Here is a 12673-nt window from a genome sequence, read left to right as displayed (position 1 = left end):
TTCTCTGAAGGGTGCCTGAATCCCCTGGTCAGCCCTTCTCTCTGCCAGCCAGCACAGCTGGTCCCTCTTTCACTCTGAATTGGCCTGAGGTTGAATGACTCAGAAGCTTGGCTCCCCAGCTGGGGTCTGTCCCAGGGGAAGGTCTCCAGATCCTGCCCCTCCGGGTCTGGCTGGCCCAGCCCCAGGATGGCTCTAGCTCTGAAATTCTACTCTGGTGAGAGACAAGAAGAGCCAGCATCACCCTGAGAAGCTGTGTGGGGTGCCCTGAACTCACTTGACCTTCGTTGAGCAGCCGGAAGATGAGGCCCCCATCTGTGTCGGCCCGGACCACCACAGCATGAGAAGGAACCCGGGCCAGGTGGCATCGCCTCCATTCGGTGACATCAGCCCGGCTGCCATCCCGGCACAGGAGCTCGAAGTCCTGTGACAGCAGTGCCTGGCCCCAGGAGGGCAGGGTTTTCCCTGGGAAGATGCGAGTCCTTTGGTGAGCCAACTCCTGTCCTGGGAGGGCCTTGGGGAAGGTGTCAGGGAGGACCCTTGAGAGGGAGCCTGGAGAGAGCTTAGGCTGTCACAGGCCAAAGACCTCCAGTGAAAAGAAACCCTTACAGAAGCGAGAACCAGAATTTAGAATAAAGAAGAGCTTCACCCTACAAAACCAGCTTTCTCTATAGACTGTGTCTATTTACTTACATTTGGGGGGTATATTTATTTACTTATTTTTTAGTTAAAGAAGAGATGAACATTTTTTATTTGTCACCAATATCTAGTAATAAAATGGATTTGAGATATCTGACAATAATACAACACATATAAACAGAACTGCTCGATAAAAAGAGAAAGAGAAGTTTAGGGTGAGAGAGAGAAATGTCTCAGGAGTTCACCACGGCCATCTGGCACTCCACTGAGCTCTGAGCTGAGGGCAGGGGACAGGGAGCCGTGGTGGAAACAAACCCTGACAGAATCACCAGAACCGTGGCCCAGAGAGACGAGGGTAAATCCCCAAAGTTTCACTCACAACTCCAACTCTTAATATTTTGGTGTTTTTCCTCCATATCCTTATTTCTATTTTATAACCAACTGTCGCAAATAGGGTAAAGGGGAGTTCCTGGCGTGGCGCAGTGGTTAACGAATCCAACTAGGAACCATCAGGTTGTGGGTTCGGTCCCTGCCCTTGCTCAGTGGGTTAACGATCCAGCGTTGCTGTGAGCTGTGGTGTAGGTTGCAGACGCGGCTCGGATCCCTCGTTGCTGTGGCTCTGGCGAAGGCCAGTGGCTACAGCTCCGATTCGACCCCTAGCCTGGGAAGCTCCATGTGCCGCAGAAGCGGCCCAAAGAAATAGCAAAAAGACAAAAAAAAAAAAAAAAAAAAAAAAAAAAAAAAAAAAAAAATAGGGTAAAGGGCATACATGAGAGGTAACTCTGCATCCTACTCTCGTTTCACTTATTTAAAAACATTTTCCACATGATTGGAAATGCTCCGTAAAACTCACTTATAATAAAAAGAAGAGTGAATATGGACAGCAGTTAAGAAGACTAATTTTGGAAGTTCCTATGTGGTGCAGCAGGTTAAGGATCTGGCACTGCTGCAGCTGTGCCACAGGTTGCAGCTGTGGCTTGGGTTCGATCCCTGGCCCAAGTACTTCCACATGCTGTGGGTGCAGCCAAAAAAAAAAAAAAAAAACCGACTAATTTTAAGGATTGCAACTCATGCATTAAAATATACCACAGATGGCCCAACATAACAATATTTTAATGACTTTTAAATTTTAAAACGAGGAGGATCAACCTCCTTCAGAAAATAGGAAGAGAAAAGATAATCTGTGGGATCATGAACACTATTCACTCCAAAGCTATTTAAAAACAAATCCCCCAAACCAAGAGAGTAATAGTTTGGAAAACTCCATAAAGGTCATTTTTAATGACTGCATGATAATTTATAGCGCTCTCAACAATTACTCAGTGTCATTCTCTCCCCACTCCCCAGCTTCCCTCTATTTTTAAACTGCTGCAGAACCTTTGTATAGAGCTCTGGGGGAATCATTTGGCCTTCTCCTGAGACAAGTGCATCATTTAGGTTTGTCGCTTTGCCATTCCTGTTTTTCACCACTAGGGACAATTAAAGCCAAGTGACTTCACTACTGCGCACATTTATGTCAACCCCACTCTTGCACTTACCAATCTTTTTGCATGAAGATACTCTTTAAAAAATGACTTCCTTAGATTTCCTTAGACTATCATCGAAGATTTAAAAGAGCTGACTTTAACCTAATACATCCCTAATTCTGTCTCTCCCTTCCACACTCTTGATTTGCTTGACTCATCTTGAGGCCCAAGTCTTGGCTGCCTATTTTTATAGGCTGGTCCTGCTCTGGGGACAATCCCATGTCCTCCTTTTTCAGACTAGTTTTTTTTCTCAAATCTGCTTCTTGTTTGCCTTCATGAATGCCAGCCTACAAGATGGACCTTCTGATTTAAAGAGAAGATTAACAACAACAGCAGAAAAGAGATAATGATTTAAAAAAAAAGACAAGGGTCAGATGTTATGGAAGAGGCAAAAGTGTAGACACAAAAGTCTGATTGGGGCCTCATCAGGGAGGGGATCAGAAGCGACTGACCAGAAAGGTGCACGAAGGAACTTTTGGGGTGAAAGGTCTGTGACAGTCATTATCACTCAGTTAAACTATACCTCAAAAAAATAAAAAAAAATTTAGGCAAACCCAAATTAGAGTACATTCTATATCACTGGCCTGACTCTTCAAGAATGTCAAAGTCACAAAAAACAGAGACTGAGAAACTATCCGAGGTTAAAGGAACCTCAAGAGACCTAAGTACCATGCGTGATCACAGATCAGGAGCAGCTGAGCTCCAGCCATGAGACTCCTTTCTTTCCATGAGGAAAGGTTACTGGGTCCTCCCAGGGAGGCCCCTTCACTTACCATCTGTATTCTCTAGCACCGTGCTGTGCTTCACGAAGGCCACGTCCCCAGCCCCTTCCGCCAGGCACCTGCACAGGAGGAACCAGTGAGACCTCTGGAAGTCTGGCCTGGGCCGTGGGGGGGGCATGGCAGGTATGGCAGGCACAAGTTTCAGTCCTGCAGGCCTGGGTTCCAGCTTCCCAGTTTTTTTTGTGTGTGTGTCTTTTGTCTTTTTAGGGCCACACCTGCGGCACATGGAGGTTCCCAGGCTAGGGGTCCAATCGGAGCTGAAGCCGCTGGCCTAAGCCACAGCCACAGCAATGTCAGATCTGAGCCACATCTGCGACCTACTCCACAGCTCACAGCAATGCTGGATCCTTAACCCACTGAGCAAGGCCAGGGATTGAACCCTCAATCTCATTGTTCCTAGTTGGATTTGTTAACCACTGAGCCACAACAGGAACTCCTTCCAGCTCCCGCATTTGCTGGCTCTGTGGCTTTGCTAACTTGTGGAGCCTTCCTAACCTCTATCACCTCTAAAGTGGGGATGAGAAAGTGGCTCCCCCGAGGGAGAGATCCTTTATAATCCATCTAGATCCCATGCAGCCGCGCTTGGGGCCTGAAAGGAGCAGGTGCTCATAAGGCAGCTGCTTCATCAGCAGCCTTAGCATTCTGGGTGTTTTTGTTCTTGTCCTGGATGCACCTGAGGCATATGGAAGTTCCCAGACCAGGCACTGAACGGGCCCCACAGCAGTGACCCGAGCCACGGCAATGACAATGCCAGATCCTTAATCCACTGCACCACGAGAGAACTCCACATTCTGGGTGTTTAGAAGACATCTACCCTGAGGCAGGGGATTGGACTAGACCTTCTCATGCTGTTCCAAACCCCTGAGTGGAAGGGACCAGGACCTTATGAATCCTCAATCTGTCACTGCCCAGTGATGGAGGCAGGTCAGGGTCCACTGGGCAAAGGGGCTGCCTGGGCCCCCAAAGCCAGCAAACAAGCAGGGACTGGACTGGGGGAAGGACACCAGGCGAGGTGGGGTGGGCAAGAGTCTCTGGCTTGGAGGACCCAGGACTGTTTTTCTCTCTGTGCCCGGAACTGCATTTCCCCTATTACACCAGCAGGCTCTTGGGTTCCAGGCTGAAACACTGTGGCCAGGGCAGTTAGAGGGACTCGGGAGGCTTCCATGCCAGCCCCCAGCTTCCTCCTTTGTGGGCAGTTGGAAGAGCACCACAAGCGGTTAGGGCCTCTCGGCTTCACAGAGAAGCCAGCTCCCTAAAATGCCCGCCTGAACAGGGCAGTGGGGGGCCAGCCCTGGGTGTCAAGTCTCTGGGGGTCCCCGCTGCACTTCTCCCCCCCACAGTCCTCCCGCTGGCCTCAGACACCAGAACTAGGACCTGCTGTTTTTGCTGTTTTCTTCCCTCTGAGCCCTTCTCTAAATATACCAAACATGTTGATTTTATGAGCAAATTTGGTCTGGCATAGGCCAGTGTGAGGTTTTTAAACTAACCAGGCACATGGACTATATAAAGGGTGCTTTGATGAGAGGCAACTGACACTGCTGCTCTCTCGGGGGCCTCTCTGTGCCGGGGTGTTTTCCCAGCACTTGGGGCCCCACCCCAGCCCCTCTCACCGGAAGGCCCCGCTGTAGTCGTAGTATCTCTCCAGCGGGCTCTTGTCACACACCCCTTCCCCAGCGGTGTTGCCTCGGCAGAGGCGACAGAGGGACTCGGAGTAACTGGTGTCTCCTGCCCCAGGGACACAGCTGCCCCCAAAATAGTCGCTGACAGCTGCGGGAAAGAGGAAGAGGGAGGTCAATCGTGTAGCGTCAGGGCCCTGCCGGGTTCCCCTGATAGGGCTCAGGCTACTCAGGCTGGACTCCCCTGGCACCCAGGTGGACTCTCCAGGCTTCAGTGTGAGCAAAACGGGGGAACTGGATCTGATCAGAGATCCACAAAGTGTGGGCATCAGAGAGTGGCTGATGTTATTTAAACAGGGCTCAGGGGAATAAAATATTTACTGCAAAATGGCCACTATCAAGATGGCCACTATTGATAGGACAACTATGAATCAGATACTGTTATCATTGAGGGTTTCATTTTAAAATCAGTTATGTGTAAGCAATGAAAGCGGAGAAAAACGTTATTACGGAGCGTAGTTAATTTGATAGGCTACACCTCTCAAAACACACAGAGGGGAGGGAAACAGAGAAGGAAGCCCGGTCCGTGAAGAGGTCCAGGAGCTGTAGGATTGTCAAGTCCCTGCCAGCACCCAGGCCCCATGTCCACCCTCTTGACAAATATTTACCCTGTGCCCCAGGATGCCCTAGTGCCATGTAGGGTGAGCAAGACGCTGGCTCTACACTCGAGCCACTTGCATTGTGCTCAGCAAAACTGAGCTCTTCCAGGGCCAGCTCTTTTTTTGGGCTTTTGCATCTTCACAGGGGAGTAGATATTTAATAAATGTGGCCAGTGACTGATAAACCTCCCACACTTGGTCGCCGTCTGAGAGGATGCGGCTTCTAGGCTCCTGTGAGGGGTGCAATGTGGGGGCAGAGTGTCTATGTGTATGTGTGTCTGCTTGTAGCATGCATGTGTGTAGTGTGTGGATTTGTGCATGCATGCATGGGTGTGACAATGTAAGCGTGCATGTATGTGTGTGTACATACATGCCTGTGTTTGCACCGCAGTGCAGTGCCCACTGCGAGGCCTGGAAGCTGAGCTCACAGTAACGACAGCTCCCAGCAGTGAGCACACACCCTGTGCTGTGCATTGTGCAAAGACATTGAATGATCTTAGTCCTCCCAACCCTACAGCATTAAAGGAAGTGTTCATTTCTCCCTTTTACAGGTAAGGAAACTGAAGTTCCATGTGTGGAGTAACCTACCTGAGGGCAGGTCATGCCAAGCCAGGGTTTAAACCCACAGGCACCCACAATAAAGTCTGGGCTTTGAAAAACCATGTACTCTTCTGTGTGGGCAGCAAACTAGGAGGCAGCACCCTCAGGGACAGGGGTTTGGGGACACCCTAAACTCATTCAAGGGGTGGTGTGATCCCAAGGGCCATTTGTGAATGGGGTTGTCATGTGTCATGGGCCACCTCAGAATGACACAGGGATGGCCAGCAGGTGACCAGGACAAGAAGCCCAAAGCATAAGAAGCAGGACTTTGGCCCAGGCTGCCAGGACGAGGGCTCTGGGCTCCAGCTGGACCCTTCTGGGCTTTGCCACACAAGCTCAGCAGCCCCTGCCCTTCCTCAGTTCCCTTCCGCGGGGCACATTCTGCCTGCAGGAGGGTCTCCTCCTCGCCACACATGAATCGTGACATGATGGCGGGTCTCTGACTAGCTACTTGTGAGCTCTCAGGGTGCAAGCCAGCAGCTTGTTTGGGTCCTGAGAAAACAGCCTCTGACATGTTTGTGGAGACAGCAACCGTGTCTACACCAGAAGAGAGATGCTCTGGTGAGATTCGCTGCCCTGCCCCCACTCCCCAGTGGCAGCCAGGTGGGCTGGTGCTTGGCTGAGCTGTGGGCTCCGGGATGAGTGGGTGAGGCTGCGGTGCCTGAAGGAGCCAACCAACCAGAAACTTAAGTGGTAGCAACACCAGGCCGGCCAGCAGGAGAGGAGGGAGTGAAGCCATCAACGAGGTGTCTGGGAAGGCGCAGGGGAGCAGGATGGCGCTGCTCCTTGAAGGAGGTGCAGCGAAGGTGGGAGGGAGGCTGTCCCAGGAGGGGCAACAGCAGAGCCCCTGCAGGAGGAAGCCCTCACCTTTGAGAACATCACAGCCCATCACCGAGAGCCGGCCGCTCTCCACCAGGTAGCCCACGGGCACGTTCCAGCCCACCGTCCGGTTGATGCCCGTGTGGCAGGACTTCATGCCTTTCAGGGTGTTGATGGTCACACGGGAGCCCCTCTTGACCACAGCTACGGCATAATAGGAGGTACCAACCTCTAGAAGGAGGAGAGAGGAGAGGCGTGAGTGTGCAAAGGAGAAGCCATGAGACACTGGGACCCTGCCCAGGGAGGCTGTGGGGGAAAGCCACTTGTGGGGGTGCACCCGTGCGCACGTGTGTGGATGTGCCCACGCATGGAGTTCCAGTTAGCGAGAGAGCAAGTGGGTGCAATCTGCAGGTCTTATCGCAAGCCCTCTCGGCCTCCAGCCTCACATGGTAGATATTATCTTGAGATGTTCATTCATTCATTAATTTCTCCCCTTTTCCTTCCTAAGCCAGCTGGCACTCAGCTGGGTCTAAATTTGCCTACATCAAGGGAGCTCTGTGGCCAGACCAAAAGCAGGAGTAGCTTGCAAGTCTTTTGTTTTCTAAAAGTCTAGGCCCTGACGAGAACTTAGAGGACTTAAGGCAATAGTATCTATTTTTTTTTTGGCCCTTAACCCACTTGCACCACCAGGGAAAATAGCTTGTTATGGGAAGAAGGGTGGTTGGGAGAAGTGGCCAGGGGGTGGGGGTTGGTAGGGGCTTCCCATAGATTAGAAACAGTGATCTATCAGTGCTGGGGCTGGGGTAGGGGAATAGAGATAGAGACAGACAGAGATGGATAGACACACACACACACACACACACACACACACACACACACACACAGAAAGAGAGAGAGAAGCACTAGCAATGTAGTGTTCCAGTTACTGAGAGAGCAAGTGGGTGCAATCTACAGGTCTTAACACAAGCCCTCGCCCCCTCCAGGCTCACGTGGTAGATATTATCTTGAGATGTTAATTCATTCATTAATTTCTCCCCTGACTGTGGTTCCAAATCACTCAGGACCCTGAATGGGGTGCTTGTGGGTAGGTGGGGGTCTACAGCCTTGCCAAAGACTCCCCTAGGCCAGATGTTGCCTGGAAGGGGCCATTCAGACATGTAGGATGTCTCATCTATGGGAACTGATAACCAGAGGGCATCCTGTCCACACACAGACATGCGTGTGCTTGCGTGCACACACACAACGGCCTGGTGGCCGTGAGATGGCCATGATCAGAATACAGTTGAGTTCTAGAAAACCAAGCCAGGGTTATTTCTTGCACACTGGCGCCTGGCCCCCACTAACCAAAGTAGCCCCATCAGGTCCTACCCTCTGCCTCGGCACGATGCCCTTTCTTTCCAGCTCCTTGAACACACCATGCTCTTTTCTACCTGGGACCTTCTGAGAGCACAGCGTCAATGTCTGCTCTATTTCAACAGGTCTTCCATAGCCCTCCTCTTCTCCCTCATGGCCTTGACTTCCTGCACAGCATCCAGCGCATGTATAACGATAGTTTTTGGTGTTTATTTGTTTAGCGTGGGACTCCTGCTCTTTGAGGGCCGGGATGGGCTCTGCTGCTTATGACTCTATGCTCCCAACTGGCATGTGGTAGGTACTCGATGAATGCGTTGAATTAATTAAAGGGCGAGAGCTGTGTTTGGGGCCCACAAGGCAGGGCTGTTTCTGGTCACTGAGTGGAAAGGCTGGCTGGTTTGCAGGGTTACATTGTGTCTCGGGTGTCATCTGACAGTCACCAATTCAACAAGTGACCTATCCTGGGTACCAGTGACCGGGAGAATGCAAAGATGAGGACCAGACCCCCTTAGGGGACTTGCTGCAGTGAGGACAAGGAAAACAGAAAGAGGGGCAGGACCTTGTGGAGTGAGTCAGTGCTCAGGAAAGCAGTAAAGAGGCCCTCAGCAGGGGGTGGGAGGGCCCAGGGAGCTCCTTGGAGGTGGCAGTTGAGCTAGGCTGTGTGACAGATACCAGGCACTGGACAAGGAGAAGAGGAGGTAGGGATCCGAAGGGCAGCCTGAGCCAGAGGCATGTCTGGTGTGACGTGCAGGACCGGCTCAAAGACACTCACATTTCTGAGCACATCTCACACGTCAGGTGCACACAGACTGACTCATTTAATCCATGTGACAGGGCAGGGGTCACAATCCCAATTTTATGGTCAAGGAAGTGCAGGTTGTCCAAGGTCACAGAAGATGACAGGAAGGTGCAGAACTGGGATTCCTTTTCAGTCTGTTGGGCTCTGCAGCTCTTAGTCACCATGTCATGCCTGGCCCCATCCCCACTCCGCACTGCTTTGGACAGAGGGCCCTGGGGTGCGTGGGGAGCAGGGCATTACTGGGCAACCACGCCCAACACCACACCGGGCGAGGGGCTGCCCCTTAGGAAGAACCTGCGGGTGATGCGGCTGCCAGACTCCACACAGGGAAGAACGGTCTCAGGTCTCTGGCACCCCTGGTCTCGGGGGTTGTCAAGTAAGACTTAGGGAGCTCTGAGGATTTGTCTGCCTGGGCCTCCAGGATGTTCTGTGGACAGGATTGCTGATCAGCTCGGGACTGCGGGGTGGGTTTGGGGGTGCAGGCCCAGCAAGGACACAGTGCTAAGCGACCTCCCCTCTCTCCCACGTGGTGCTCTGACCTTGATCATACACCTCACCCACCACGGGCTTCAGGCTGTGCTCCTTCCCTGCCTCGTAAATGGCTCCTCCGTCCAGAGTGATGGCGTCAGCCTCCCGGGCCTGCTGGGGACATGCAGGTCAGCACAGCCGGGCCCCAGGGCCCACACAGCCAGGAGCCCAGGGACACCTATCCATCTGCTGAGGCCCCTGGAGGAGCCCTGGATGTCCTCACGGCCCAGGGGCCCCAGCCTGGCTCAGCGTCGCAGGCCCCTCCCTGCCAGGGCCTAGGGGTCTCTCCCCACCAGGACCAAAGGCTCGCCTTGTTTTTCTAATTATGCTATTTTTTTAAATTATGAATTTTGTAGGACTTATACTAGATGCACATAGTCAAAAATCAGATAGCACAAGCTGAAAAGCAGTGAAAAGTGAGTCCCCCTTACTTTCTTGTTTCTCAGCCCCCTGCCTCTACTGCTAATCTGTTTCTCGGATTTTTTCTCTAAGACACAGATTGAATATGACAAATGCCTTCTTTAATGTTTTCCCTTTTGTTTTCATACATAAATGGGGTCCATGGATAGAATGACATGATTGGTTTCCACCCTCGCGGTGGAGCCTGGCCCAAGCCCTTGGCCACAAGGAGTCTGATTGGATAAGCTCTCAGAGGTGCATCAGGGGCTGAGCTGCAACAAGACCCCGGGCCCCTTGTGCTGCCCATGACGCTTCCCTCCATAGCTTGTCCTGCACCGAAGGCCTGCCTCTTACTATCGTCAGTGCCAGTGAGCAGATCTCCTACCACTCAGAACAGCTCTCCCACCCCTGACTCATCCACCCAGGACCGCCTGTTCCATTTACTCTTCCCCAGAAACCACACAATCCCATCCTGGAAAACTCCAGGCAGCGTGAGTAATGCTTGTGGGCCACAGAGGGGTCTGCTGTCTGGGCTCCCCTGGGTGGGGCGGGTCATGTCCCCCATGTAGAGGGGCTCTGTGCAAGAAAACTGCCTCTCAGACCCCTTTCTCCACAGGCGCTCTGAGCAGGGCCCTCCCTGGGCCTCCCAGCACCCAGCCCGCCTCTGGGCAGGAAACAAGCGGCCCTTGTTGCCAGGGAAACTCAGAAGATCCTATCACCCGGCCCTGGCAGGGGGACTTCGGAGACTTTCCTAGTGAATGGGGCTGTTGTGAGCTCCGTCCTGAGTCAGAGCCCTCTTGTCTGGGCAGAGCGGAAGGGAGAGGACTCACCGTGATGAGCTGGACGCAGTGGTCTGCTGAGGTGCCCTGGACGCACAGGAGGGAGGGCTGGATGCCGGCTTCCTGGAAGGCCTTGCTCATGTCACTGCATTTCTGCTGCTCCGGGTCTGAGATGGTACACCACCGCACCTCCATCCCTCCGAGCGCTGGGGATAGGGGACAGTGAGGCCCAGTGCCTGCGGCCCCAGCCCTTTGGGTGTGACCCATCAGCATGACAGCCAGTCCTATGCAACATCCCTGCCCTCTCACTGCAGGATACTGGGGCACAAAGAGGTGTCACAGACTGGGAAGGGGCCTGGCTCACTGGGAAAGCTATGTGTGGGCCATGCATTCTCTGAGCTTCCCCAGGGCAGTCGGGGCAGGGGCAGATCATGTGGCTCAGAGCCTGGCCCTTTGCATAGGCCAGGGAGGGTCTTTGGGGGTAGTAGTGGGGTCTCTCCCACCCTTCCTCAGCCTGGAGCACGGCCTGGTGAGTGGAAGGGCCACTGGCTGGGTCCTGGCCCTCTGGAGCCTCTGTGTCCTCCAACAAGAGGGTGTGGGACTGGGTTCTCTCAGTCAGCGGTGTCCCTGGGCCCTCCTTGTGAACTGGGACATGAGACCAGGAAGTGCTCGTGGCAGCCCTTGAGGAGCCTTGCACCCTTTGGAGCATCTGTGATTGTGCCTCCTGCAATCCACCCTCTTTGGGCACAGTGCCAAGCCCCTGACAGGGGAAGGCTGAGGAGTCAGTAGGTTGGGTTCCTGCTCCTCCAGCTGGTGACTTTGGGCAACCTATCTGAGCTCTCTGAGCCTGTTTCCATGTCTGAGAAAGCAGATGAGAAAAGTACTTTCCGCATTATAAGGAAACCTCTGTAGAGAGTCAGGACACAAGGTCCTCAGTGGACTTCCATTCAGGCTCCTCCTCCTAGGAGGGACCCTGTTGGGTCCCATGCCTGACCAGGTCAAAGTCCCAGAGAGCTCCCAGCCTGGGGGTCCAGCAGACTTGATGCCCAGATCCCCAAGGCTGATGCCTTTGCAGGCCTGAGGTCTTCCTCCACTCACCCTGCTCAGCCAGCCCTGTGCTCCTGGGAAAGTGGCTTTGGATCCAGTTCCACCAGGGTCCATGTCACCCTCTCAAGGCAGCCTGTGCTTTTCATCCCCGCACCAAACAAGAGGCAAGGATGCAGGTTCCTCCACAGCCTCCCCGTCCAGTCCCCTCCAGGCAGCCCGCTGCCTGGGATGTGGAGGTGCCTGCACCCTGGTGGGCCTGACAACTGCAGCATTCAGACCAGGGTGGCTGGTCCTTTTTTCTTTTGTATTTAAGAGGTCAAAACGGTGGCCTGAAGCCATCCTTTTAGCAGCCTCCGCGAGATCCCTGCGAGCAGCTCCCCGAGGTCCCTCCTCAAGTCTCTGACTCCCTTGGGAGGGGGCGCTGTGGACGTGAGGGGACCAGGTCTGCGTCCGTCCGGTCTCTATCCATGTAGAGCGCCCCGGAGCTGTCTCTCGGGCAGTATCTCTCCTTCCCCTAATTCCTCGGAAACTCTCGCGCCTCCTTCCCAGCCAGGTCACGGGAAAAGAGCCGCTTTGGTTCCCAAGCCCTCTTTGGGCTTCCACGCCCATCAACAGCGTTCACGCTCCCGGACCTCCCCCGCCCCCAACACTGCAAAGCTCCCGCATCCACGCCTCTCCTTGGCAGGTCAGAAAGTAAGCTTTTTCAAGGCCCAGCTCAATGCCGCTTTCTCCAAGAAGCCCTCCAGACATTCCAGTCTGCCCGGGTCAGTGCTGGTTCCCTCCCCCAACCTATGCGTCCCTCGCGCCTTTCCACGCCTTCCTCTTTTCCTGGGAGACAAAAGTTCGGGACACTTCCCAGCCCCCGGCACCCTGTTGGTGGGGAGGGGGTGGGGCGGTTTGTGGCTGGAGAGCTCCAGGACCCCCGCCCCAGCTCCCGCTCCTGCTCCCAGGGCCGGCGGTGGGGCCTCACCGGTACGCAGAGCCAGGCAGAGCCAGAGAGCCACGTTTGGGCCACGCATGGCGCAGTTTAGAGCTAGCTGGGGCCGGGATGGGTCTAGGTCTGGGTCCCAATGGGTCAGCAGCAGCCTCAGCTTTCTGCCTCTTTCCTCCCAGGCACTGGCCTTTAGCTG

General features: G+C 53.8%; 1 protein-coding gene across 1 annotated transcript in view; it reads right to left on the bottom strand.

Annotated features, from left to right (window-relative positions):
- Nucleotides 1–12673, bottom strand: part of MELTF (melanotransferrin) — a 27224-nt gene extending 14551 nt beyond the window's left edge. The window contains exons 1-7 of the mRNA XM_021070118.1: nt 12514–12673; nt 10548–10702; nt 9330–9429; nt 6687–6869; nt 4555–4711; nt 2936–3003; nt 275–462 (exon numbers count right to left, since the gene is read on the bottom strand). Coding sequence (XP_020925777.1) covers nt 275–462; nt 2936–3003; nt 4555–4711; nt 6687–6869; nt 9330–9429; nt 10548–10702; nt 12514–12562 — 900 coding nt within the window. The 5' untranslated portion in view covers nt 12563–12673. The remainder of the gene's footprint in view (nt 1–274; nt 463–2935; nt 3004–4554; nt 4712–6686; nt 6870–9329; nt 9430–10547; nt 10703–12513) is intronic.

The sequence above is a fragment of the Sus scrofa genome, chromosome 13, assembly GCF_000003025.6.
Source record: "Sus scrofa isolate TJ Tabasco breed Duroc chromosome 13, Sscrofa11.1, whole genome shotgun sequence".
NCBI classification, from domain to species: domain Eukaryota; kingdom Metazoa; phylum Chordata; class Mammalia; order Artiodactyla; family Suidae; genus Sus; species Sus scrofa.
This window is presented reverse-complemented; position numbering and strand designations above follow the sequence as displayed.